At 47.0% G+C, this 27,923-nt stretch overlaps 1 protein-coding gene across 1 annotated transcript; it reads right to left on the reverse strand.

Annotated features, from left to right (window-relative positions):
- Positions 1–12,779: 12,779 nt before the first annotated feature.
- LOC311161496 (3 beta-hydroxysteroid dehydrogenase type 7-like) lies at positions 12,780–27,757 on the reverse strand (the record flags this gene model as incomplete). The annotated part of the gene is made up of 6 exons (XM_084219111.1): positions 27,565–27,757; positions 22,879–23,034; positions 19,669–19,777; positions 15,139–15,238; positions 14,124–14,286; positions 12,780–13,219 (listed from the first exon to the last, which is right to left on the reverse strand). The coding sequence occupies exons 1-6, from the start codon at positions 27,710–27,712 to the stop codon at positions 12,780–12,782; spliced, it is 1,116 nt and encodes a 371-aa protein (XP_084075237.1). The 5' UTR covers positions 27,713–27,757.
- Between the last annotated feature and the right edge of the window lie 166 nt (positions 27,758–27,923).

Consider the following 27,923-nt stretch of genomic DNA (forward strand, 5'->3'; position numbering starts at 1 on the left):
CGTTGGTTCGAATCCCTGCATTTGTACATCAAATAAACTGAGGCTAAAAAGACACAAGCTCATGGTGTCTATGCAGAAAGAGGAGAGGGAGACAGGAGCAGTTCCCAGGTCCTGCAGCAGCCCTGCAAGGCACTGCATGTTTGTCCTCCTCTGCAGCACCAGTTCAGAGCCAGAGCCAGTGCTCCCTGGCCCCAGCCCTGTGCTCAGGTTAAACCTGCCCAGGGAGCTGGGATGTCCAGATCAAGCATCACTTGTGACCTTGTTTCCATTCCCACTGCCCTGCCTGTGTCTGCTGGGCTGTCCCAAGTCCCTGTGGGCATCCCATGTCCCTGAGGCTCCTCAGGGAAATGCAAAATCTATCTGCTTGCATGGAGCAGAGGTGGGGCACAATAGCCCCTTTTGCAACTACGAGTTTTCCTGCCTCTGCTCCTGCCTGGGTGGCTCAGCAACCACAGCTCTCATCATTAGCAGCCACTGGTGGGTCCCAGATTTAGCCCTGTCACCACAAACCCTCTCTTTTGCTCCAGCTTTAGCAAGTGGCAACTCCCTTAATTACACATTTTTCTCTTCTCCACCCCGGCTGCTGCACCCGGGGCTGGGGGAAGGCAGGGGAGAGCAAAAAGAAGGAATCAGAGGGGGAAGGTTAAATGAAGAGAACTGTGGTCTATCCTACTGGCTATAACATAACTGTTCCTTGCAGATGAGTTCAGCAGGAGCCCTGGCTAAGTGTTTTCCACTGGGGCTGCAGCTTAGGGCTGGATTTTGGGGCTTCCCCCCACCTCTGTCCTTCTCTTCTTGCTTAGGGAGGCTTATAGTGTGACTCCCCTTCTCTGGCTTGCTTTGGGGTGAAGCCAGCTTTGCCCTAAGCCCACCACCATCTCCTCAGGCATCCTCCAGCCCTGGCCGGGGCTTTCCAGGTCCCTTGTTCCTCCTTGCTCCTCTTTCTCTTTCCTTTGCTGCCCTCTATCCCCCAGCCTCGCTCTGCTGCCTGGCACACAAACCTCGAATTTGCTGCATAGGCATAAAATCCTTTTGCACATGGATAGGTCAAAAAGAAGTGTAGCAATTTGCTTGAACATGTGCACGGGCACTATTAATGCAGATCAGTTGCAAGAAATAACGTAATACAGATTTGCCAACGTATGTATTGCATAAATGCTGACAGGTGCTGACAGAAGTGTGTGCGTAAACATTTAATAGCACTGTTAATTCATAGCACAACAGTTGCTGTTGGCATGGCTTGGAATTTATTATATTTTGCTATTTATTCCTAGTCAGCTTGTTGTCCATCATCCTCCCAGATGGCATGTCTGCCGCCATTCCTTCCTCCTCACATTTGCATGATGCTTTTCCTGGGAGGAAGGCAGGGTGGCTGAGAGCTCAAGTTGTGCTTGCAGGCTCCAAAGCCTCCTTTCTTGCTCAATATAAGCCCACTCAGTAACTGTGAAGAGTTCCCCTAATCTCTTTATATCTTAATTGCTCTCTGTGAATCGGGGGAAATAAATATTTCATTCCCTTATAGATGTGTTTCCCTATTCTGTTTTTCTTTCCTAATCTGTTCAGATCGCCGTGGTGAAAACCCGGCCCCACTGAATGCAAAGGCAAAACCACCACTGATTTCAGTCCAACAAAGATTCACCTTAACTGACTCTGCCTAAAAGTCCAAGATAGTCATCAAGGCTCCTTTTACAGTCCCTGTCGAAAGACACTGGCCTCTCCAGCATCAATCCACCCTCCCTGTCTCAGACAGACACCCTGGGAAGGGATGAATGGCCCTCCAGAGGTGCCAGTTTCCCTCTCCATTCACCACAGCAGAAAGTTCAAACTCAAACTAACTTTTAGGTGGCCATTTTTCAGTTGGGAGTGGCAGGGATGAGTTCTTGCATTGTTGTAGTCCTTCTCTCCCAGAGTTGGGATGTTCCCTGCTACAAGTATTTATAGCTGGATCCACACTGGTGTGAGATTTGTCCCTCAGGAATCCCCTTGGGAACAACACCCAGGTGGCCTTGGACAGTGGCTGGCTCTGGCTGCAGGCTGGCACCCCTGTGTTGATCCATGGCAGTTTTCAGGAGCAGCAGGAGGAGGTGTATGGATACACTGAGCAGCCTTTGGCTGGGTATTGCCAAGGGAAAAACTGAACCAGCCCGTAGGTTTCACATTTGGCTTTTCTCAGTGGAAAAACTGGACAATATCAAATGACAGGAACAGCTTTCCAAAAACATTTTCTTTCCAGCAGTGAGTGAGAGGAGCTTTTTCACTATTAATCTCCAAAGGTACACAGTAATTGGTCGTGTTTCAGGTGTGAGGGGCAGTAAATGGGGTCTCTGTGGGTCTGCTCGTGGTGGTCTTCAGAAACGTGGGAATAATGAATGGCCACGTGTGACAGCCTCTAGGACATGTTCCTCATTGTTTTCCCCCAAACTCAGGATGCTGCTTAGGAGGTGACAATAACAAAGACAGTTTGATGGGATCCATTCCTTTAATTTCACCTGGAGCCCATAGGAACTGCAGTGTGGCCTGGCTGTGGCAGGGAGTGATGCTGCCAGGCCAGGGTGGCCATAGGTGCTGAATCCCAGCCCTGAAAGCTGCTGGGGTGTCCTGCTGACAAGTGAGAGGGAGAGAAGTTTCTTGGCTTCAACAGTCACCACACAGGAAAAGTCAACACGGAGAAGAAAATAAAGCCTTTGTTCCTCTGAATTGTGAAAATTGTTTCCTCTGTGGGTGTAAATGGATGGGGGATATTCTGATTTATCAGGTAAGGATCTGCTCTAACGTGCAGTAAAAGCTTCAAGTTCTGGCTGTAAGTCAGGGGTTAGTCCTTTGGGTAGCCACAGAGGAGGTTTTGCAGGGGGATCAGAAGGTAGAGCCCTTGGGAACCCCAGGAAAAATAAACATAGCCCAAAAAGCTGTGAGAGATTGTGTGACAGCCTCTAGTGAATGAGAAGTGACTGAACACCAGGTTTTTCTCTTTCACAGCCATAAACCCAGGCTAAGGAGCCTGTCCATTACATCTCTGCTGTGGTATCACTCCCCGTGTTTGACACTGCTCACATGATCTACGAACTGGGGCCTGGTTTTGATTTAGCACTGTTTATTAACTGAGCAGTGCTGACATATTTTAGTGCAACATATAAAATCTAAGGCTTTTTCTTAAGCTGAGGAAATGAGGTTATGTGACATTGATCCAAAATGGAGGGGAGTATTTTAGGTTTCATGTTAACAGACAAGGGAGCAGAGACAGGGGAAATGCAGTTTTTCTCCTGTCCTCCCTGCCAAGTCCTGTGCAAATGGGGCAGAAACACCAGGTTTCAGTAAAGTCTGGTGCAGATTTAAAACCAGCTGCAAATGGCTTTTGATCATTTTGTCATGTGTGTGAAAGATTGTAAGAATCAGTTTAAAACCTAAATTGAGACAATAAGAAATTGAAAATAACGTCTGCTTGAGTTATTCAGCTCTGAAAGGAGCTGGACACGAATGTGCCATGGCTACAGTCAAGGTGCAAAGATGTTGTCCCCGTTAAATGCAAGAGGAAACTGAGGCCAGAAATGGGGGAATGGTGATTCAGTGGGGAGAGAAGAGGTTGGTCCTTCAGATTTTTGGAATCCCACCGGCTCTAGGAATGTCGGCTAAGGATAACTGATTAAGGAAATCTGGAGCTTTCTGGCACAAAATAGTGATCTGCAGACAGGCAATGACAGGCCATTAATAGGCCTGGTAATATGGATTTGCATTAACTTTTTGAGGTGTTTTGTAAGGCCCTTGGCTGCCTGTCAAAGCACTGAAGCTGGTGCATTGTTCCAGCACTGGAGTTGCTGCTGTTGGTGTGAGTCCAGAGCTGCTGTGGTTGTGCAATGCTCCCAAGTCCTTGCTTTTCTCCTGATTACCTCCTGAATGGAAGTCCTTTCCTTGGTTTTGATAACAGCTATTAAATTTGGCTGCACCCACTCAACACTGCTGTGCTTCTCGGAAATAGGGCAGCAGTTGTGAAACTTCCATTCATCTGTCCATGCAGAGCAGTTAATTTCCATTATTGAGGTTTCCCAACATCATTAGAGAGTTGCATTAATGGGGCTTATCTGTGATAACCAGTGCAAACTAGTGCAGGAAAATCTGTGAACAGAGCCAGCCCTGTTTAATTCAGCCTGGTGAGTGAACATTACACCATTACCCTCCACCAGCATCTCTGAGCTTCCTGCTCCTCCCACGCCTCTCCTGACCTCTGTCAGGTGGTGCTTGGAAACCCACTGGCTGTACTTTGGTCCCTGTTTCAGCTGGAGCTGCCTGTAAGAGGTTCCCACCATCAGTGACTCTGGGATCTGAGCAAGCTGTGCTGTCATTCCCCCAAATTCCCTCAGTTCCCTCCAGGAGTGGGGGGTTGCCCATTCCCCTCCTGCAGCCAGCCCAGAGCTCACTGGTGCATCTCCCCTGTCCCATCCCTTTAGTCTCCCCAAGAAGAAGGGCTGAAGGAGCTCAAATGTTCTTCCATGTAATCTCACTGCTAGCTGACACTTCTCCTCCTCCTCCACTCATTTATCCCAAATCCCTTCCTTTTCAGATCCCTTCATTTCCTCCTGCTCTTGCTTTTTAAGCCTTCTCTTATGTGACTTAGTGTCTAGAACAGTTTCCCTCTGTACTTCTCTCCCCTTTCAAATCCTTCCTTAAACCACAGCCACTTCAGCAAGTCCTCCTTTTCAGAGCAGTAATCCCCAGTTATGCCAGAGCCCACAAACATTATCTGGTGTCATGTCAAGCCTGTGCACAGCCTCTGAGGGAGGCTGGGCAGGTTTCTGAGAGGGAGCAGAGCTTCTAAATCCCTTTGAAATGGAACACAAATCAGGCACCTCGTTCTCTTTGGTGTCAAAGCCCCATTCTTGTCCCAGGGCAGGGTGTGCATTTAGGGATGGGATGCAGCAGCACCATCCAGAGTGTGAGAGGTTTGTGTGGAACCACAAATTATTTGGATGTGTGAGTTAAGGGCATGTCCCCAGTGCTAAGTGGGCTGCTTTAGATGTGGCTCTTGGGGCTGGTTCTTGCTCAGTTGCTCATTTCCAGATGTGAATTTTGAGAGAGGCAGAACTCACAAGGCTGTCTCCTTTTAGGGATCCCCCCATAGCCAGTCCCCATTTCTGTGTAAATAACTGGGATTGCTCCCAATGGGATCAGCAGCAGCAGGACTGTGGAAGCTTTGCTTTTTGGTCACCAGCTGTGGAACAGGTTTGCTACCAGGGGCAACCCCTCTGTTCCCAGCAGGGCTGTTGCTCTGAGAGTCCTGTACAAAAGTGACATTGAGCATCGTGGAAATGTCAGGAATATTTAGCCTGCTGTGCTTCTCAAAGGGAAAGAGCTGGGATTTAAGATAAGGGTAGTGTAGTCAGAAAGGGGTTTAGGACTAGGACTAGCATGGGTGTGACTATGGGGCAGGCTGTTGGTTGCTGTCTAGAGGGCAGAGCAGAGAAGTAATTCAGGTGATGGAGAGTCTGCTCCTCCATCCCCCAAAAGCAGGGTGTTCACAGGGGCCCAGCAGGCCTGCACTGGGCTGGTGAAAACCCTGTGGTAAAACCTCTGTGAGGGGGTTCTCAGGTCTCAAGCCCTAAACATGTGAGCAATTCCATTTGCTCCTCACGCTCTGATTTCATTCCCAGCATCGTTAGGAGCAGCCTGTGAGTGGATGGGACTCCTGTGGCTGCTCCTGGTGCAGCTCCCGGGGGACTCTGCCTGATCAAAAGTGCTGCCCAAGATAATGTGAACTGTCAGTCATGGTCAGGCCTTAATGAGTGCTGGATTCAGCTCAGTTAGAAACCCACTCAAAGGGGGGAAAAACCCTCCCACAGCCATGTCTGTCCAGTGGAGTAAAACACAAGTGTCCTGGGAAGGGGCTGTGGTCCACGAGCTGACAGCAGATCCCACACTTGTGGGATACATTCTTCTCCTTTAGAAAGATGAAAGGTAAAAGGAGGAGGAAAGGCTATTCCTGATCAATTGCCAAAATCATAAAATGCAGAGAGAGGGAGAGGGGAAGAAACCAGCTGTAAATGTAAAAACCAGCACAAAACCCCAGCGGAGCTGGGGATGAACCCCAAGCCTGCAAGCCACGGGGCCCCTTGCATGTGCTGACTCCCTGTGGTGGGGTGGCCAGGCTGGGGCTCCCAGCAGTGCCCTGGGAGCAGTGCAGGTCCTGGCAGCCCTGGGGACTGCAGGGTCACCTCCTCTCCTGCTGCCACAGGGACTGGGAGCACCTCAGAGCTCCCTGGAATCCCTGCCCGGGACTGGGGTGGTACAGGAGGAGGAGGATGGGTGGCTGGAGAGGATGAACACTAAGTGGGAACAGGCTTTCCATTCCAGCAGCTCTGGATTTATTTCTGTTCATTCACTGCAAGTCACAATCCATTCTCTTCATTTTCATTCTTCCATGCTGTGACACCCTTAAAATCCGTGGTACATTTAACTTTTTATTTCCATTTAATACCTTTTAAAGTGATCTAATGCAGACAGATTACAGACAGTGAGGGTTACTGTCCTTTGGTGGAAATACCCTGTTTAATAAAATATTGAGAGACAGACTGGCCCCTCCATGCATTAAAAAAGAAAGATATACTGCATTTAGATGCTGTGGCAGTAAAACTTTATAGACTTATCAATTTTGGACAGTCATAATCTCCTGGAGTTTTCAAATCACCTTGCAAAGGCAGCCAGCTCTCCTGGTTTGGAAATCAGAACCAGTTGTTTTTGCAGTTTGCAGTATTTAATGTAGATCTATGTAAATTGCTAGGGGAGGGGGAGGAGAAGAGTTTGATCTTAAAATATAATTTGGATTGTTCTCATCTTTTCTTGTAAAGGCTGTTTTGATCATTTGTTGCCACCTCCCAGTTTTCAAACATCTCAGTCTCAAAAAGTTCTGATACTTTTAAAGATAAGGATCAAAATTTATGTATTTTTGTCTCTTAGTTCTCATGCCTTTGACATTCAGGTTTGCAAACTTCCCCTATCAAAGGGCTTTAACATCTTTCCTTTTCCTTTCCTTTTTTTTTTTTTATTTTTTTAAATGAAAATTGACATTCTCATTTAATAATGTGACTCTAGGTGCCAAGATTTTCAGAAAAAATGCCAAATACCACAATACCTATGGGAATTTGCAACCTTATTATCAGTAATGGGCACCTTTGCTTCTCTTCAAGCCTCCTGAGATTTTGTTGTTTCATCTAAATCCACCCAAATTCTGTGATCTTTAAAAGTGGGAAGAGTGGAAAAGTACTTCCTCAAGAGAAGAACTGATTACAAAGCATGGATCAAATTTCCAGTTTGAATCTCTTTAAATACCAAATATTTTCGGGTGTAAGGTTTGGTTGCCTGAAATGTTGTTTTTTCCCCACTTTTTTCTTGCTTTGCTGGTAGAATGAAGGATTTGATTTAACATTATATGCCTGGAAAAAATAAAGCATTTAATTTACATTTTACAAGGCAGTTATTGCAGGTTAATTAAATATCAATTGAGTGTTATAGGCCATATTAAGATTTATTAATAACCCAGCAGATAAATCTCCCTGGAATTCAATTAAATGAAAATCACATAAAAATATATGTGCAATTTTATTCATATAATACATAAAACTTGTGAATTATTGTGCAGCATTGTACAGTAAGTTGATTAATGGGAATTAATTGCTGAAATGGAGAAAAATCAATTTAAACTTCCTGTAGCAGCTACAAGAAGCTTGGTATTCTTGTCCCACACCCTTGGAAAGCTGAGTCTGTGTCTGCACTTAGACTCTGCCATAGGATGAGTTGGAATAAATGTGCTTCCTCTCCTCTCACCTGCTTTAGCTCAGCATTTTGGGCTCAGGGAAAGGAATTAGTCACTGTTGCCAGCCTGTTCTGTGCAGTTAATTGTGCCACTGGAGCTTTTAGAGGCGAAGAAAGGAGCAGGAAGGTGACACTGGTGGGTGTCCCTGGCACTGAGAGCCCCCCTGGGCTTGTGCCCTGTGTCCCCTGTGTCACAGGCAGGTCCTGCTGGCCCCCAGGAGGATGGGGAGCTCTGGGGCTGTGACCCAGCAGATGTGGGAGCTTTTTGCCCTTTGGATGCTGTTCCCACTCTGTCCCAGTGCTCCCAAGGCAGTTCTGCCAGCCAGGCTGTGCAGAGCAGCGTGTGGGGCTTTAACCACTCTCGAGCTGTGCCAAGGGAAATATTGTATATTAGGAAAAAGATTTTTACAGAAAGGATGATTAAGTGATAAAGTTCTGGAATGGCCTGCCTGGGGAGGTGGTGGAGTCACCATCCCTGGATGTGTTTAAAAAAGTCTGGATGTGGCACTTAGTGCTATGGTTTAATTGAGGTGTTGGGGCATGGACTCGATGATCTTGAAGGTCTCTTCCAACCCAGTGATTCTGTGAATTTTGTGAATTCTGTGAATTCTGTGAACCAGGGTTAGTGAGGGGCTCAAGGCCCTTCTGGGAAGCAAAGCTTCTGACCTCTCAGATGTGGTCCAGGAGCTGGTGAGAAATGCTACTCACTTTCAAAAATGTAAAAGGTTTATTAAAACCTTATCAAAAATACAACAGAAGACTTATGGTGCCAGGAGCAAAGGACTTTTCCCACCATGTGTTCACCCTCACAATGGAAGTTTCCACAATGGAACCTCAAGGGTTCCCCACAAAGGGCCTTTTAACCCTTTAGCCCCTCCCAAAGTTCTGTCCATTGACTCCTTTGCTGTCCAGTGGTGGAGATCATTCCTTAAATCTTGATTGGAGCTCAGGTGCTGCCATGGTAATGAGTGACCCTCCCAAATGTCCCAAACCCAGGCCAGCCCCTGATAACAACACAAGGGGGCAAAACATAACTATAAATCTATAAAACTTCTCTTAACATATATACATGATATTTGCCTTATAATTGTGAGAGTCAACCATGGCATTACTCATCTATCACAAGCTGGACTTGGAAAATATCTTCCCAATCCTTGCAGGCCGATGGGGCCTGGCCTGGTGCCATCTGCTCCCTGTGCATCCTGAGTTAAACACTGTCAATATGAGATTATGTTCCAATTACAGGACCAGACTGACTGGTTTAACTCCTACCATGAATCTATTTTCCTTTATTACCATGCCCTGACTCTGTGACTGATGTACCAGACACCAAAAGAGATGGGCTCTGCCCAGAGGGCTTTGTCTCACAGGAACACGCCGGGAGAAGACCGAACGTGGCAGAAAATGCAGATGAATGAGTAACTCAGTCGAGATTTTCTTTTTAGTTTGGGGATTCTTTGCTTGGTTTTGCGTTTGGCTTGAGTTTTAATATTGCTAAATTTGCTTCCTTCAGACGTTGCACAAGAACAGAGACTTGCAGAAAAACTCAAGCAGGGTTAGGCATGTGGCTCTTTGAAGTGTGTGTGTTGGGGGGTGAACGCTCCTGAGCATGGAAAACCAAGGGAGGACCCTGCTCCAGCTCACACAACAGCTCCAGCTGAGCCATGGCCCATCCTGGGGAAGTTTAGCCATGTTGAAAATACAAGCAGGTGTCAGTCCTTGCTCATCCTCCCTGCTCCTGCAGCAGAGATTGCCTGCATCTGTCTCCTCTGTGCTTCAGCTCTGCTTCTCCCTGCAATAGTTGTCAGGGATATTAGCATTAAATACTTACTGCCTGGCTTAACTAAGGGGTAAGATAGGATTTAATTTGTATGGCTGAAATCCAATTATATAATGGAGCCCCTGGGGGAAGCAGTTATACCTGCTGAATCTCTTGGATGAGTAATTGTGCACAAAGGCTCCTCTCCAGAAGTAGAAACAGATCTGAAATATTTTTTCTTTTCTCTTTTTTTGCTGCTGCTGTTACATAATAAGGCTGAGACCCTGAAAAGAAAAGCCAATGACAACCCAATGCAGTAGAAAGAATTAAAGCATTGCCAGGGGAAAACAAGTTATAATCTGATAAAATCAAGGATCTAACAGGAAGTCTGCAGCAGCCTTAGCTTGGAGGAGCCAAAAGACAGGGCAGCCAAAGGAAGCTTACTCATCTTTTTGGAAAATAGCACAGAGGCTTTGCTGTCTAACTTTTCCCCCTATTTCTACCATGACCAGGGAAAGGGAATCCTCTGGTTGCTTTTGTCAAAGCTTGGGAGGTGAGTAGGTATTAAAAAAGCTGAGCAGCCAGCTAATTCAGATACATCTGAAAAACCCAGCACTTAACCACCTTTGAAAATCCCTTCTGCTTATCCTGCATGTCATCTGCACCCTGATAAGCATCAGAATCATAGGTGATGATGAGCAGGACAGGAACAAAAGCATGATGAGGTTCCCAGCAAGGTTTATGAAAGCAGGCAAGCTTGTAAGGCATTAATCTCTGGGATAGTGCTGGGGCTTGACAACTCTCCCATCTGATATCTGCAGCAGCTCCAAATCCCACAAAGGAATGGGACTGAAGGCATCAGCCTGTTGTGCTTGTGCAAGGCTCCTCAGAGGTCAGAGCGCCAACATTCATTCTATTTTTAAAAACAAAAAGCAAACTTTTATTCTTTTCTAATGAGCTCAGAGTGGAAAAAATAATTTCCTCAGTGTTTTTGATTTCAGAGCTACATGCAGATAAAATTGTGACTGCTTTCCAGCCAGGGGAGGGAAAGCCAGAATTCCCAGTGCCACAGAGTGAGGACAGAGCCTTCAGCTCGCTGCCTGGGCAGGGATCTCAGTCCTTGCAGAACGCAGCTAAATCCTGGGGAGGCTCCACGAGGAGGGACCTGTTCCCAGCCTCGCAGCTCCACCCAGTGGCTCTTTTTTGGCAGGATAAATCCATAATTTCAGCGGCATCAAAATTTGTTGAGGCAAACAGTAATGCACTGTGGAGGATGCTCTGGGATGTGCATGAGGAATTGAGGGTGTATTTGTCACCTTCTTTGAGTTGTCAGCTACCATTTGGATAATGACAAAAAAACTGCAAAAAGACTTTTAGAGAATATAGAAAAATCAGAAATCTCATTATCCCCTTTCTTAACCCCTCCCAGCACAAGTGCAAGGGGGAAGATGGTAGGGAACTGGCAATTTACACACTTCACCTTTTCAAATTCTGTGTGAGCAGATTGCAACAGTTTGGGCCAAACTTATTGTTATATGAGCTTAGTAATGAACTACCAAAACAACTGATTTCTGATCTGTAAGCTCATTTTGAAAAAGAATTCTCGTGTGAGTGTGAATTTAACTTGGCAGCTTTCACTGTATTGCTCCACTTTCCTTCCTGGGTAATTACCAGGACTAACAGGAAGCAAATTTTCATCATTTCTATCAAGGATGCCATGCTGAAACTTGCTGTTTCCAGGAGTATCAGGGCACTTGTAATTAAAATAAGCTTCTATTTGTGCATATGCACACTTTTACTCCAAGAACACTCAAGAGACGGGTACAGATTCACAGAACACAGAAGTGTGACATTAACAGTGTTTATTTTCGATTTGAGCCAGTATTGTAAAAATATCCCATTCCTCCAAGCTCAAGTGAAAACTGACATCTCAGTTGTGCATAATGTAGATTTACCAGCCTCTCTGCAGTTCTTAAAAATAGAGAAGCTGATAAACTGATAGAAACCACAGTTTTGCTGTGAATCTCCTGGAAGTGCCTGCCCCATCTGTGTGAGGAAAATATCATCTGTGAAATGCTGCTCCCAGATGGGCTGTGCAGCTCCAGTGCCATGCAAGGAGCTGAAATGACCTCTTCCTCCTGGAGTTCAAACGTTATTTAGCATAAATGCAGCCCCTAAGGCCTTCACTTGATGTTGCTTTCTGCAAGCACAGTGGCTGAACATGGGCTTTAATCTGCTTTGTTTTGCCATTGGAGAGCTCTGTGGTAAGAGATTTGGAGTTACAAACTATGTGAATCCCACCTTTAAGCCTGTAGACATCACTTCTCCATCCATACAATTAAAGGTAAATCAGCCTTGTTAGGACAAAAGATCTGGGGCTTTTCTTTTAGAGGGATAATATTTTGAAATAGATATTCAATATTCCACATGTAAAGATTAACAGGAAGCATCTTGCAAAAGGCAGTTTTGGAAAAGGGATTTTTTTTTTTTTTCTTTTTATTAAACCCTAAATCAGAGCAAGAACCTGCTGGGTTTTACTTGTCCTCCCCAAAACTATCACTGAAGAGACTTTCAGTGTCTGAGCCAGGTACAGCCACCCCACCAAACGTCCAAGACCATGGCTCCCAGGCTGTGGAACAAAACTGGCTCACAGATTTTACCACAAAGGTGTTTTCTGGGCACCATCTCCCAGCTGAGCTTGTTCCCTCTTGTTCCCACAAGTCCCTGTGCAGTGACCATGGCAATGAGGGAGGCCAGCAAGCCCTGTGTGTGTGCAGGGAAGGTTCCAAATGCCCATGACACACAAAATAGCTGAGATTTTGGCATGGCAAGGGTATCACAGCTTGCAGCCTGTGAGCTTTTCTCCCTCTCTGCTTCTGTACCAGGATTTCTGTGTTTGCAAAGCTCCTGCCAAAGGTCTGTGCAGGTGGTGAAGCTCCCTTCCCTGTGCCAAGGGAAATACAGGTTGGATGTTAGGAAAAAGTTTTTCACAGAAAGAGTGATAAAATACTGGAATGGCTGCCCAGGGAGGTGGTGGAGTCACCATCCCTGGGTGTGTTTAACAAAGCCTGGATGTGGCACTGGGTGCCAGGGTTTAGGTGAGGTGTTGGGGCTGGGGTGGACTCGATGATCTTGAACGTCTCTTCCAACCCAGTGATTCTGTGAATTCAGATGAAACCTGCTGCTGTGATAAGCAACCTCCTTACCCCAAAAGTGCTGTTCAGTTCTTCTTTTCATGCAGCTGGGGGGGTCCCAGGCTCCCTGCAGCTGCTTTCAGCCACTGTGCAGTCCTGAGCCTGCTCTCCTGCCACGTGAAGAGGGGCTTGTACCCAAAATGCCTGGAGGCCTTGTCTGTCTCAAAGGAGAAGGTGGTGACTATGGTGTTCAGCAGGGCCACATTGAGGAAAGGCTGTGGCCTCCAGAAAGGGAACAGGATGACCCTGATGATCCTGTGCAGTTGTATCATCAACCACATCTTCCAGTAGGGGATGTGAGAGCCCAGCCTCACCGAGGGGTCTGCACTGGACAGCAGCTGGTGCCTGACCAGGAAACCCTTCCTGCTTGGGGTGTCATCATAGCAGTAATACACCTGTCCTGCCAGCAGCTCTGCCTTCAGCTGCAGGTGCCTTGCTGCAAGGACATGCATCCAAGCCACATTCCCTGGAGAAATAAGAGAGGGAGAGAAGCAGCCATTCAGGAGGAGCTCAGATTCCCAGTTCACCATAGAATGAGTGCACTGGATGTGCCAGCTTCAGTGCTGGGAAGCAGGGAGGCACTCATGTGTGCTCAGCTGTGCTGCAGAGAGACTGAGTAGTTAATCCAGGCCTCCAAGAGCCTTTAAACCTTTGGTCTCTCCTTTGAGCTGGACAATTAATGTGCCTTGTGATCCTGGTTCACGTGAAGCAAAAGGGCAGTGTTTTGTAGTGAGAGCAGGATGAATAGGAGGCAGTGCTCCAGGGTTTTGTCCCTGCCTCTGCTGTAAGCCTTTGAAGGAGTCACTTGATTTATCTGGGCCTGATTCTTCTCTAACAGCATTTTCAAAATCTGCACTTTTGTAAAAAGGCATTTAAGTGTGCTGCACAGAAACCACTGAATGCCTGTGTGATCTAATGGTGAATTACACCCCCCTGAAAGGCACCAAAACAAACTCTTCCTATAGGTTTTGTGAGTAATTTCTTGTGCTTGCTAAAACTGGTAATGTAGTACAGCCTTTTCTGTAAACAACTTGACAAGTAGTGGTAGTTTAATTTTTTTTTTAAATGAAGAAATGTTTTTTCCTAGCAAAAACATTTTAAAAACACAGCCAGAATTTCTCTCTGCTCCCCATATATCCCTGAAACACTTCTCAAAGGGAATCAAGAAAACCCTTTCCAGGAAAACAGTAGTAATAAGAAGCTGCTTTTTAAATCCTTTAGCCAGTCTAAGTTTTGTGGTTCCAAACCCATTTATGCTCATTCACCATGCTGATCTCTCAGTCTGGGGAGATTATGGCTAAGCTGACGTGTACAATCCCCTGTGACTAAAGCTGGTAGCACCCATGCAAGGAGCTCAGCCCTTCACTCACCCACATAGGTGTGATTCCTCTCGGTATCCTCAGGCTCCAGGTAGTTCAGAACACCACTCCTGGCTCTGGCAAGCAAGTACAGCTCCTGCAGGAACCCTGCCTTCTCCCCATACACGGTGTTGGCACGGAGGATGCAGGTTCTGAGTGTGCCACCATTGCTCAGCTGCAAAATCAGGGAGGGATGTCAGTGGATGGATCCAGTTTAGATGGATCTCCCACAGTGACACTGGGTTTCCCAGATAAACCCAAACCCTGGGAGTTTCTGGCCTAGAGGAGTCAACATTTGCAGAGGTGTTCTGTATGCTTGGTACCTGCTTTGGGTCCCTAAAAGCACAAGGACGTGCCCAGTTTGATTTTTTTTTTTTTCACAGCATACCTGAACCCACGTGGTGCTCCTTGAGAGTGCTGGTGGCATGAATTCTTCTGCAGTTTGGTGTATAAAAGAGGATTTGCAACAACCAAAACCAGGTACCGCAGCAAGCCAGCCCACCTGGCTGGCCTCAAACTGGGACTGGGGGAGAAATGCTCCAGGCAGTGGTTTAGAGCACAAGTCTCATTTTTACATTCTCCTTAATTGTCTAGAAGAACTCATATGTCTGCTGACTGTGCTGCCAGCCTAAAACACTGAACAGCTACCTTGGGGGGGGGGCTGGCTCTGGGTACACCAATATTTTTCATTCTTAAGTCACTCTGGAAAGCCTGAAAATTACACTTTTTTTCAGTATGAACTAAGTAAACCTGATTCCTTCAGCCCTAATTTAGCACAGCCCTTTCCAAAGTCACACTCCTGCAGGAGCTGAAGCAGAGGAAGCACCCTGTGATCCTGGGAGAGCTTGGCAGCTTCCTGCTGATGTGGGAATATCAGGCTTTGGGAGGCTGAGGACAATGTGGTTTATGAATCAAATCCAGGCAGAGGTTGGATGCACACTTAGCCAGGAGCTGTGGGGTTTTCCCATCTCCCTCCTTCCTCTGCCCTGTGCTGTAATTCCAGGGGTGCTACCACTGGATTTTGTACCTTTGCTCCATTGGCTTCAAGCACAATTTTTTCTGCCATGGCTTTTGTCTTCCCATAGGGCAGCTCCACTTCCCCAGTGTACTGAGTGTCCTCATTTCCTCTGGAACAGATTGTGGGAGACAGGGAGTGACCATGGGGTGGAATTTTCAGGGTCACCTGTCGTGGGGAGGAATGATGAATCTGACTCCATGTTCTTAGAAGGCTAATTTATTATTTTATGATGTTGTATTATATTAAAGAATGCTATACTAAAACTATACTAAAAAATAGAGAAAGGATACTGACAGAATGCTAAAAGATAATGAAAACTCATGGCTCTTGCCAGAGCCTCGACACAGCTGGCTGTGATTTGTCATTAGGTTAAAACAATTCACATGGAACCAATGAAACAATCACCTGAACCTCTGTTTCGTAAAAACAATCTCCAACCACATTCCAAAGCAGCAAGAGAAGCCGATCAGATAATGATTGTTTTCATTTTTCTCTGAGGCATCTCAGCTTCCCAGGAGAAGAAATCCTGGTGAAGGGATTTTTCAGAAAATATGACAGTGACAATGGGGCAGAGCACAGGGCTCAGGAACATCTGTGCCAGCCTGGTTTGCTCTGCATTCCCTGCTCCCAGGGGTTTCTGCTGCCTGGCAGCTATGGGAATCTCAGCTCCTCACTGCACTTTGGGAGGAATAAAGCCCCAAGGAACACCAGGTGCTTCAGGGTGTTCACAGGCAGGTTTGCATGGGGGCATTGCTTTCTCAGAGCTGGATTTAGTTTTGTCTAATAGCATGATTGAAATAACATTCCATCAGGCAAATTAGAAGGCAGCAGAGTGACATTTTTAAGCAACTCACAGCATGGTAAAAAGAGCACAAGAAGATGGAGGGCAGGAAAATTAGAGCAATTCTACTTCATTTTTTCATCAGGGGCAGAGAAAAGCCTCTCATGAGCCATAAACTAAAAGGAGAAACTGCTACTTAATTTTCTCACAGAGTTGATTAAAGTTGGGAGGCATTTGCTGGGGATGTGGTGGAGCTGCTGGAGATCTCCTGGAAGCCTTGCAATCAGCAGGGTTGGGCTGGGATTGCTCCTTCATCTCCCCTCACAAATTACCCTTGAGGAGAAGGAGAAGCAAAGGACCCATGGCCAAGGACAGGCAGGGAACCCTGGGCTGTGGAAGACAGCCTGCTCCTTACAGCTGCAAGGGGAAAGCCTCATGTGGGATCTCACATGGAACTGGCTTCACAGGGCCTGGAATAATTCCAAGGAGAAAGCAGAAAGTAGCTCTGTTCCCCAAAGGGTGTCAGCATCTCATCCCAGTGGTTTTAGATCAGCCTGAGGCCATCATGGCATTTGATTAAACATCTCCAGTGGGCTCTGGAGTGAAGAAACCTGGCTTGCAGCATGGGGAAGGAGCATCCACTTGCTCCCCTGCTCCCCTGAGTAGCAGAGATGAGCTCTCCCTCCCTCCATGTGCCGCTGGAGACTTTCTTCCCATTTTTAAACTAATTTACTCTATATTTTGCTGTTCAAGAGAAATCCACACTGGCAAACCAGGACCTGCCAGGCATGGGGCACCCCACACAGGGCAAAGAGGAATCCTCACCCTCCTGTGGCTTGGGTACATCTCCTAGCAGGGTTCACTGGCCTGTGAGGACTTCAGCAGCAAATCTGCAGCAGAGGTGTTTTTGTCAAACACTGGGCCTTGGGAGAGTCAGCTCTGACCAGGCTCCCTCTTTGACCTTGGCAAATTGTTTTCTCTTTTCTGTGCTCTGATCTCCCTGTGTAAAACGTGGCTGATGCTGCTTCCTGGCCCTTGCCTGTTCAGCAGTCTGGCATGTTGTGTGTCAGATATCCCAGCTGAGATCAGGCTCTCCTCGCACTACAGCAACAGAAATAAATTAGGAGCATCACAAATGCAGACTCCTTACACACCCTGGCCTTCTATCACAAAACCCTCCTCCCCTCCCCGTGTTTACAAGGCATGAACAAGAGACAAACCAAAAAACAAGCAAGACAAAAGATTGATTGTGCAAGGTTTGTTGCAAGCCCAGGAGAGGCCCAAGACAATTAGTGGGGGGTTATCTAGAAGTTCTAGTTTTAATTGCTTTCTCTTTTTTTTAATCAATTTTTTTGGTTTTGGTTGGGGTTTTTTTTTCTGGTTTTTTGCCCTGCAAAGCTTTTGAAAAGCAGCAGCCTCACAAAGGGACAAACCTGCCTGCTGTTCCTGGGCTCTGCTGTGTGTGCCTTCCCCCACCCCTCTGAAGCTTGGTAGTAACAAAGAGCTCAGCATAATGCTCTTGCTTTTCAAAACGATCCCAGATAAGTGAAGGCTAATCAGAGTGGAGCAGCATTGTCAGAAGGTATCTCAGCAGTGCCTGTCTCCCAGGGATTGAGACTGACAGAGGCATTTTCTATTATTGTTGGATGCTGAGGTGTGAGCATTATCCCTGAGCCCATCACCCCGGCCAGAGACTCCTCCTGCTTTGTCTGTGCCAACTCCCTGCACGTAAAAGGGAGGGAAATAAATTCTACACTGCAGTGATGGAGAAGGGGCACAGAGGAAAAGGAAAAGGCAGGATCCTGGACTGTGAGGGAGAGGCCAGAACAGATGGAGTGGGGATGGGGAGATGGGAAGAGGAGGAAGGAGAGAGGCATCACCTGTGCCTTCAGTCTGAAAGCAGAGCCATGTTATGCTGCTCCCAGTCATCCCTGGGCTCCCTCCTGAGACAGGTGGGGGAAGTTTTCACTGGGAGGCTGATACTTCTCATTATCTAATTCCCTTCATTTAAAATCAAAATAATTGGAGAATGAAGACCCCTCTCTAGGGCTTCCTCTCAGGATAATGGGAGAATCTGAGTGTGTTCTGCAAAACGACTGAAAGGCTCCAGGTGTGGTTTTGTTTGTGTTCGTGGTGGGGAAGGCTGTTCATAGCTTCCTGAGCATCAGCCTGGGTGGGTTTTCTTGCCCCTGTTGGTGCCACCATTACCAGCCAAAGGACTGTGGTCAGGCAAGATCTGGGGCTGATTTTTTCACATCTGTTCACATCTCTCTCTTAAGTCACAGGACTAAAATACTGCCAAGGATGTGCCTGTAGCTACATGAATTCTTAGAAATTATTTGTATTTGCTAGTGACCAAATTCCATAGCTTTGCAGTGACACAGTCTCCAGTGCTTGTGGTCCCAAGTGGATTGAGTTGCTCTCAGGGATTTTTTCAAAAGCCAGACATTTATTCTACAGATTTGAGTGCTTAGACACTTTTCAAAACAAGAGGCTTATGCCTTGACTTACTTGTGAGCATGAAATTTAGGCTTGTAGGCAATTTTAAGTTATGTCTTTTCTAGCTGGGCTCAAATTTCTAGAGCCAAGTGACTGAAGGCAGCTGTGTCCAGCCTGGCTGCCTGTGGAGACACAACCTGACTTGGAGCCAGCTCCCCTGGCACACAAATTTCCAGGGGCTGAGCAGTTTGTGTGGCTACGACCAGGCTTGAAATCAGCAAGGAGCTTTCCAATAGTACACATCAGGCTGACCTCAAATTTAACCTAAAACTTCAGCCCCTGGTCTTCAGAAATATTAGCCCTGCTGTCAAGGTGCAGGTGCTGTTGCCACAGGAATACAAAAATATTCCCAAATCCTGATGCTGAGCCCTGAGCAGGGGTGTCAGCTGATTGTCAAAGTCACTTCTGGAGATCAAAGCAAAAAAACCCTCAAAATTGTTATTTTGACCACTGTTTTGTATTGATCCAAACCCCACCTTTGGCACAAAGGGTTTTCTAAAGCTCTGCTGCTGCTTCTGGGTCTGTGGGTCAATCTCATGGGAGCCACAAACAGAGGGAAAGGGTTGAGCATAATGGCCTGAAGCCCAGGAAAGAGCTCCCATGACCATGTTCCAGGAAGAAGGATTTTGAAGATAGAAGGGTACAATTTACAGGTAACAGAAGGATGTGACTAACCTGAATCCTGCAGGTTCACACCAGTGCATCTGTCCCCTAAGACTTCATGGCAACTACTTTTTTCTTGGACAATGCTATGTGAGATTTGCCCACATTTGATAATAGGAGATGTGCACAGGCTTGCCAGCAGTTCCCTGTGGAGCTGGGAGGAGGAGGGGCAGTGTGGTGGTAGCAGTGGTGTACCACCTGCCCTTTGGGTTGACTCATTGTGAAGGAGAGCAAAACCTCCGACCCAACAGCAGGATGTAATTTGGCCATATCCCAAACTTTGAGCATGTGAAACCTTATCTGAAAATGATTTCAGGGTTCAGAGGAGCAGGGCTGTAGATCCAGGGACAGCCTGGCAGTGCAGCTGGGCCAAACAGCTCTCACCCTGTGGTATCACTGGCCTGGCTTAGGTTGGGAAGAGCCATGGTTCCTAAATGGGCAGAGCAGCAAGGAAAAGTTTTCAAGAAAGAGAAGAGGAACAAACAGGAAGGGGAACACAAATCTTCTCCTTGGTAGCTCAGATCTCCATCTGGCTGCAGTTGCATTGCTGTTTGACTGGACAAACAGAGCAATGGAGAAGGTTTGCTGAGGCTCACCTGAGCAGGGGCTCACAGGAGGTGTTGGGTCCCACGGCAGCAATGGAGCTGGTGTACAGCAGGTATGGGATGCTCAGGGCACAGCAGGCCCTTACCACATTTTCAGTTCCTGTGGGGCAGGATGAGAAGGACAAACATCAGCCACCTTGCCTTGATTCCTGTTGTGCAAATCAAAACAGATTCCCAGGGGCTTTTTCCAACTTGAAACTAACCCATCTTTTTTTATGGCTGAAAAGATGTAAAGCCCCAGGTGAGGGCCGCATTTCCTCAGGAGGGGATGGTTTATAACATGAGTAGTTTACAACACGGTTTATAACACAAGTAGCAGTCACATCCACTGCTCTGATGTGGCTGATCCTCCATGGCCATTGGCAACTAACTTAACTTGGGTTTTAGAGCTGTAGGGCTGGTTTCCAGAAACCTCCACACTATTTGTGCCTGGCTAAGCAGGCTCTGCCCTGAGCCTGTCTGCAGATCTTGTGTGGGAGGGCTTGTGATTTCTGTTCTCTTTGCTATTAAGGGCATAATCTGAAATTACCAAGGAAATCCTGAGTTTAGGATAATTTCCAAGCACATGAATCCATCTGAAATCCCAGTGGAAAAGAATCAATGTGCTTCTCCATGAGCCTATCACAATATGTAAAGTTAACTGAGAACCCCTGGTGAGAAACATCACTGGAAACAGCTGAGTTAAAATCCATTCAGCTTAACAAAAAGCAGATTAAAAAGTCTTTAAGTGACTAGATGGAAAAAATAATTCTTGTAGAAGAGAACTCCAATTCAGTCAACAAGGCTCTAACAGGATTCAGCAGCCAGTGGTTGAAACAGAGGAGGGGATCAAAGCAGAAGATGTAAATTTTGGCCAGAAATGATAATTAACCATAGCCACACCACCACTCCTCAGCATTGTTATGGCTTGCTGAAAGCCATGATAGATAGCCCATTAACTTGCACCCTTAATTTGAGGCAACAAGTCTGTTGAAAAGGAATGGTCCAATTTAGCCACAAATTGCTGGGCTTAGAGCAGTAATTGGATGGATTTCTGTGGCCTGAGTTGCACAGAGGAGCCAGCTAGAGGATTATATACTTGACCTCTCCTGACCCTGCTTTTTTCCATCAAGTCTACAGCAGGTATCAAATACCATTTTTATTCTTTTATCTGCCATGATTTTAATAGAGAACTTCAGGCTAATCTCTCAGTTCAGGATTTTGAGGAGCCCTAGTGAGGGCAGCAGCCCCATTTTGGGGAGTTCCATGTGGAGCCATCCAAGGGAAGGCAGAAATGCAGGACAGGCTCCTGTTAAACCATCCCAGACCCTGCTCCTCAAAGAGTCACACTGCAAAATCCTTGCATGTGTGGTTTTCTGGGAATGTCACCAACATCTGCAAGAGGTTTGGTTTGCTGAGGAAGGGACTTGCCCCATGTTCAGTGCTCTCTGTAAATCCTCCCTGAGCTGAAGCACTGAGCTCACAGCAACAGTGAGAGGGAAGAGCTCACAAAGCCACTAAAAAGCAGCAGGAACCCTCAGGCTCTGAATATTCTCAGAACACAGAGAGCACAATACAGGCTCTTAAAAGCACTGAGTTTTGAAAACAAGTACAGCAATGAAAAGAAGGCTGGAATTTAAATGTTACCCTTGAATGTATCAGCAAATAGTTGAAGCCCTAAGCAGTAATTGAGTTGGAGATGTATATACATTAAAAAAAAAAAAAAATTCCTTCCTTTTGGTTAACGACTATTTTAGTAGCTAACAGCCTGAGGTACCACTGGAATTGCTGCTGTAATAGGGATTTCATTATTTTTATAGCCTGTGCTTATTTCCCAGATTTATGAACAAATTTTCTCTAAGCAGATCTTGCACCAAACATGAAATTGGCTCTTGGTGGTAGGAGGACAGGGCTGTGGAGCCCTCAGTTAAACATGGCCTGTTGGTACATGATAGCTGGGAACTCTGACTAATTAAACAGCATCACTCTGCTAATTAAAACAGCATCACTCCCTTCTGGTGGGTGCAGCTCAACGGGTACAGCCTTGTGCTGGTATAGACAGGGTAAAATCCCTGGGAAAGCTGTGAGCTATCCAGAACAGGGTTTAATTTTAATTGCTGTCCTTGTCACACACCAAACAGTTTCAGACCGCTGTAGGTGTATCCTGACCCACCTCAGTGCCACCAGGGGAATTTCTGCCCTGGCCCAGGAGAGCTGTGCCAAAACTGAGCCCAGATTTGATGAGCAGTGGAGAGGGGGAAAGGACAGAGGGGCAAAAGGGAGAAACCTCCCTGCTGGAAAGGTTGTGGGCACCTTTGCCCTGAGCAAGGACAGAGGGGCAAAGGGAGAAACCTCCCTGCTGGAAAGGTTCTGGGCACCTTTCCCATCCCAGGGCATGTGGGATTAAGACAGAGGGAGCACAAAATGTGGCTGGATGTGGCTGAAGGTGTGTGAGAGGGCACGGTTGTGCCCAGGGCCCCGTGAGGGAGCAGGGCAGTGCCCTGAGAGGAGCAGGGCTGTGCCCAGGGCCCCATGAGGAGCAGGGCAGTGCCCAGGGCCCCATGAGAGGACAGGGTAGTGCCCAGGGCCCCATGAAGGCGCAGGGCTGTGCCCTGTGAGGGAGCAGGGCTGTGCCCAGGGCCCTGTGAAGATCAGGGCAGTGCCCAGGGCCCCGTGAAGGAGCAGGGCTGTGCCCAGGGCCCCGTGAAGGAGCAGGGCTGTGCCCAGGGCCCTGTGAGGAGCAGGGCTGTGCCCAGGGCCCTGTGAGGAGCAGGGCTGTGCCCAGGGCCCCGTGAAGGAGCAGGGCAGTGCCCAGGGCCCCGTGAGGCAGCAGGGCAGTGCCCAGGGCCCCGTGAGGCAGCAGGGCAGTGCTCAGGGCCCCATGAAGGGAGCAGGGCAGTGCCCTGTGAGGGAGCAGGGCAGTGCCCAGGGCCCTGTGGAGAGCAGGGCTGTGCCCAGGGCCCCGTGAGGGAGCAGGGCAGTGCCCTGTGAAGGAGCAGGGCTGTGCCCAGGGCCCTGTGGGGAGCAGGGCAGTGCCCAGGGCCCCATGAGGAGCAGGGCTGTGCCCTGTGAAGGAGCAGGGCTGTGCCCAGGGCCCCATGAGGGAGCAAGAAAGGGCCCCGTGAGGAGCAGGGCTGTGCCCAGGGCCCCGTGAGGGAGCAGGGCTGTGCCCAGGGCCCCATGAGGAGCAGGGCTGTGCCCAGGGCCCTGGTTTGGGCTCACCCCCGACGTTGACAGCTCTCATCTCCCAGAAGGGCACCGTGCCCCTGTAGTCCACCACAGCAGCTGTGTGCAGCACCACGTGCGCTCCCCTCATGGCAGCCAGGAGCGCGCCGGGCTCGCGGATGTCCCCTCGCATCACCGTCACACGGGTGGGAGCTGCAGGAAGGCAATGCAGAGAGGCAGGGGAGGGAAAAGAGTACAAATCAGCATTTGTAAATGCTATAAAAAAAAAAATTCTTTATTTTAATTAAAATTTCATGTAATAAATCAATTTTAATAATAAGAGAATAAATAATGAAGTATTTATTAATTTATAAATAAAGTAATCAAATTTATTTAAATTTATTAATAAATTATAAATAAAACAAAAATAAATAAAAATTATAAATCAAATCAGCATTTGTACTTCCTGCAAAATACAAAAGGTTTATAAATAAAAATTAATTCATCCATTTTAATAAAATTTTACTTAAATACATAAAATAATTAATAATTAATCAGTAACTAACAAGTAATTCATTATTAATACAATAAATAATCAATTTAATTAAATTAATCCATTCATTTTAATTTAAAATTTAAAAATTATAAATCAAAATTATGAATGAAAAAATTTATACATCAAATCAGCATTTGTACTTCCTGCAAAGTACAAAAAATTTATACCTTCCTACAAAGCATGGAATGTCCTCTCTGCAGGGCAAGGCAAAGCAATCTGATAGTGACTGTGCCTTTGAAATCCAGCACACCAGGACAAAATTCCTTTTTTTTTTTGAACTCCAAGAAGCCAGGTTTGCATCTGGTTTTAATTTAACACGGTGCTGTGCATCAGCTGTGGGCAGAATGGCTGTGTCTGTGTGTCTGTCAGTGCAGAGCCCCTGGCAGCAGGACACACCTGGCCCAGGGAAGCTGTGCTGGACTCTTCCCTTCAGACACAAAATTTTAGGTCTTGTGGGAACAACACCTGGTGATTTCAAGAGACATCCCAGAGAGCTTTGTTTAAATTGCAAATACTGGAGATTAAGAAGGAAAATAATGCAACAGGTTTAAAAAGTTTCATAGGAAATTCCTCCCTTAGAGCCACTCAGAATTTTTCCCCTATTCCCTTTCACCTCCTCGTTCCTCGGAACAGCTGCTCCTTACATGGCCACTCTTGGCATCTACTATTCATTTTCTTGCTTTGAGACAGTGTTGTAACATTTAAGTAGGATTTTCCCTTTTTTCCATTCCTGTGGTTGGGAATAGAACAGGAAGAAGCTGCCTGCACTCCTCAGGGATTTGCAAGAAGCCACTCATGGGATTGCTTTGGGAAGGAGATGTCAGGAAAATTAAGCCCCAAACACCAGAGGTTTATGTCCAAAAAGGAGTCAGAGGAGTCCTTTCTGGCTTTATTCCAATAAAGGGAGAGGCCATGGGGCATTCCCCTGGGATCTCTCCAATTTTTGGAGGACACAGCCTCCTTTTTTATCCCAATTTCCCAGCCACATTTCCCTTCTCTCTTTCGCCATTGCCTGAGGTACTTGAGAGGTACAGACTTCCCAAAACACCTGATACCAAAGATTTCCCTCTAATGAATAACCCTTCCTTTTAATCTTGAATTCTTATGGAATTTAGGGGCTTTTCTTCCCCATTGTTTCTTTCATCTCTCAATGTCTGATGTCATTTATCAGCAAACCTAAAGTTTATTTGTAAAAGCAAATATCTTTTTCCATTCACCAATCAGTGGACTCCTTCCCATTGTTTCTTTTATCTCCCAGCGCTGGTTTTATCCACCAGCAGACCCACAGCTTGTTTGTAAAGACAAATCCTCTATTCCTCTCAGAGATGTCTCCTCTGCCATGGGCAGAGAGCCCCACACATGCTGGGCTCAGGGCTGGAATTCCTGGAGGATCCCAGAAATCAGGGAAGGGTCTGTGGGGCTGTTATGGTGTGGAACCCTCAGAGAGGATCCAACAGGGCAGGGTGGGCAGAGAATTATTCCTCATGGCCCAGAAGAAGGGATGGAATCCAAGCCAGCTGATCAAGTGGCTGAGTGTTTTCTGAGCAGCCTGGGATGGAGGAGGAGACAGAAATTTTACCAAAGGGTCCAGCTGCTTTCTTCATTAGCATAGCCAACAATCAGTGGACTCACTCTGAGGGGTTTTACTATTAAATTAATTAACATTGAGCATGAATACTAATTTAGTATTAAAGCACAGAATTGATTCAATGAGAATAGAGGGTGAAAGGAAGGAGCTGTCCATGAAGCAGAGGTAAAACCCTTGCCTGGAGGAGCAGAGTGCAGACGAGGATGCTCCTGCTGAGAGGCAGAGCAGGGTGTCAGCAGGCTCTTGGGGGAAATTTTTCTGCTCCGCTGTTGTTTGGGAAAGCCTAGAAGCCAGGCTGAAGTGTTAAATAGCCTTTTCCACACCACCTGTGTTAAGGCAGCTGGTGTAAAGCAACCATGAAGAATTTCCAAATTGACAAGGCCTGGTGAGCTCTTCCCAGGGCTCCTAAAGAGGTGAGGGGTGTAACTGCAGCTTCAGTGTGTTATCAGCTGCTTTGGAGAGCTTCTGAAGGCACTGGGAGAGTTTAGCAGAGCAAGTGAAACACTTGTGCTTAGAAGGGAGGTAAAGAAGAGGCAGGAAATTACAGAACATTTTGGTTTCAACCCCAGGAAATTCAGGAGCACGCACTCAAACACGTGTGTGAGCACCTGTGGGATAATGGGCAGAATGGAAGCAGCTGACATGGATTTGTCAAGAACAAATCAAGCCAGATAAACCTCCTTTGTTCTTATGACAAGGTAGCAGGCTGCAGGGATATTGTGGAACAGGTTGATGTCATCTATCTTGATTTTTGAAGGGCTTTGGAAACTCAGCGTCATTCTCACAGGGAGTCAGTAAAACATGGGCTAAATAAGCCCCATTAAGGAGAGCACAAAGCTGGTGGAATTACAGTTCCCAGGGAATTGCCAGCTGTGGTAGGTGGCTGCCCTGGGGCTCTCCAAGGCTTATTGCTGTATTTGAGTCTTTTTGATTGTTTTCATCAAGAATCTGGCAGATTTGTTCATTAAATCAGCAGATAACATCAGACTGGGAGGGACCATGCTGGAGGATTTGAGTATGAGCTGAATGGAATTAACAGAGTCTGGAGGGGAAAAAAAAAAGTGAAATTTGATAGCAACAAAGAAGTTTTTGGGTTTAGCAAGGAAGAGGCAGCTGAACTTCATGAAGGAATTAAATTGGGCCGGGGCAGCTCAGGAGCTGTTGCTTGTTGTCAGCTGGAAAAGGCACAATTGTAGTGACAGGTAAAACAGGAGGATAAATTACAGGATAGAAGAGACAAATCCATCAGCTTTTTGTGGCAATGGGAAGGCCACAGCCCAAAATTCAATGCCCCCCTTGCAGACAGGAGCAATGGCAGTGCCCTGCAGTGCTGGATGGAGCAGAGGAGGAGGAAGGAGTGTGTGAGAGCTGCTTTAGCCTAAAGCAGAAACCAGGTTGGAGTGGAAGGATGTGGTTTGCAGATGGTGAAGATTGTTGTTTAAAAAAAAAAAAAAGACAGTAATCCTGTAATACCTCTTCTACCTGTAAGTTTAGATGGGAAATCAAGGAGCCAGACTGCACCCACTGCCTGGTGGGGCAGAGATAAATGGGGTGGCCTGGGGACAGAACAAACATCTGTGGTGGGGCAGAGGATGGGGTTGGGATGGCCCCTCAGGCTGCTCCTGCCTCATTGCCTGTGGTTTGCTGGGGTGTCAGGCCACAGACCCCTCCTGGAGCAGGGATTTTGGTACCTCCCTGAGGTTTAAACAGCTTTTTCTTCAATTATGGGTGCTTTTAAGGTAATTGGCTCCCTGAAAGCTGGGGAAACCAGTCTGCTGAGTTCGTCTGCCAGGGAGGTTTCTGATAGTGATATTTCCCTGGGAGTCTTGACTTGCTGTGGGTGCATCCCCTTTCTGTCCATATCTCCCCACAGGATCTCCCTCAGCATTTTTTGCCTCTCTCAAAGCAGGCTGAAGGTTTGGGCAGTCAGAGACAGGGAACCCAGCCCAGCATTAGCTGAGCAGAGCACCCTGAGCTGCCTTGGCTTGTTTTGCATGGGTATTCCTGAATCCAGTAAAACAGGATGTTTTTCCCCAATAAATCTCACTGTGCTCAACCCTACATGAGGGCAGCACTCAGGATATGATCAAATGAATTAATTCAGTATCTCTGAGTGTTTATTGAGACTCATCCCCTCCTTTTTTAAGGCTGCTATAGGTTTCTCTCAATTATTTCCATTATTTATTTCACAATGCCTGCTGAGATTAATTCTGTTGCTGAGCTGTGGCAGTTATTTCCCTCAGAAGCAGTGGCTGCTTGGAGCAGCTCAGGAGGGGGCTGGTTTTAGCCCCTTTGTGTCTGAGCAGCCAAGTTCCCATGTCACAGCCTCTGTGTGCACGTGGCTCCTCACAACTGAGCCCTGCCTGGGGACTCAGAGCCTCACTAGGAGATTTCTCTTGGGTGACCCATCTCTAGGGGTCTTTTTTCTTTGATTTAGTGCTGTGCTGTAAAACTTCTGAGCTGGAAGTTGTTCCTCAGCCAGTCTGTTTGTCCAGGTTCCTGCCCCATGCCTGCCTGTAAATACATCTCCAGTGTTATCCCAGCTGCCAGGAAGGGGAGGTTTATGGGCACTAAATAGATGTTGGTGGCCTTTTCTTACCTGTGCTGAATTTTTCTACTTCTTCTCTTGCTACTGAATCAAAAACTCTGACTTCTTTGATGTAGTCTTGTTGAGACAGGAGCTCCACGATCCTCTCCCCCACAAACCCACATCCTCCTGTCACCAGGTAGACCCAGGCTCCATCCATTGCTGCAGATGTTGCTGTGGTTGAGGACCAGAGAGAAGGAGGCTGCCAGGATCTTATTGTGCACTCAGCCAGTGTTTTCTAAGCTAAGTCTAAAGTTTAGTTGTCACAGAATGCTGCTGGTGAACATTAACTGCAGCTGGTTACACATAAATCAGCTTTTCCTTGGCATGGTCCCACAGAGCTGCCACAGGTCCCTTCTGGGCTTTCTGAC

This window comes from Fringilla coelebs (assembly GCF_963513975.1).
Source record: "Fringilla coelebs genome assembly, chromosome: 20".
Classification (NCBI taxonomy): domain Eukaryota; kingdom Metazoa; phylum Chordata; class Aves; order Passeriformes; family Fringillidae; genus Fringilla; species Fringilla coelebs.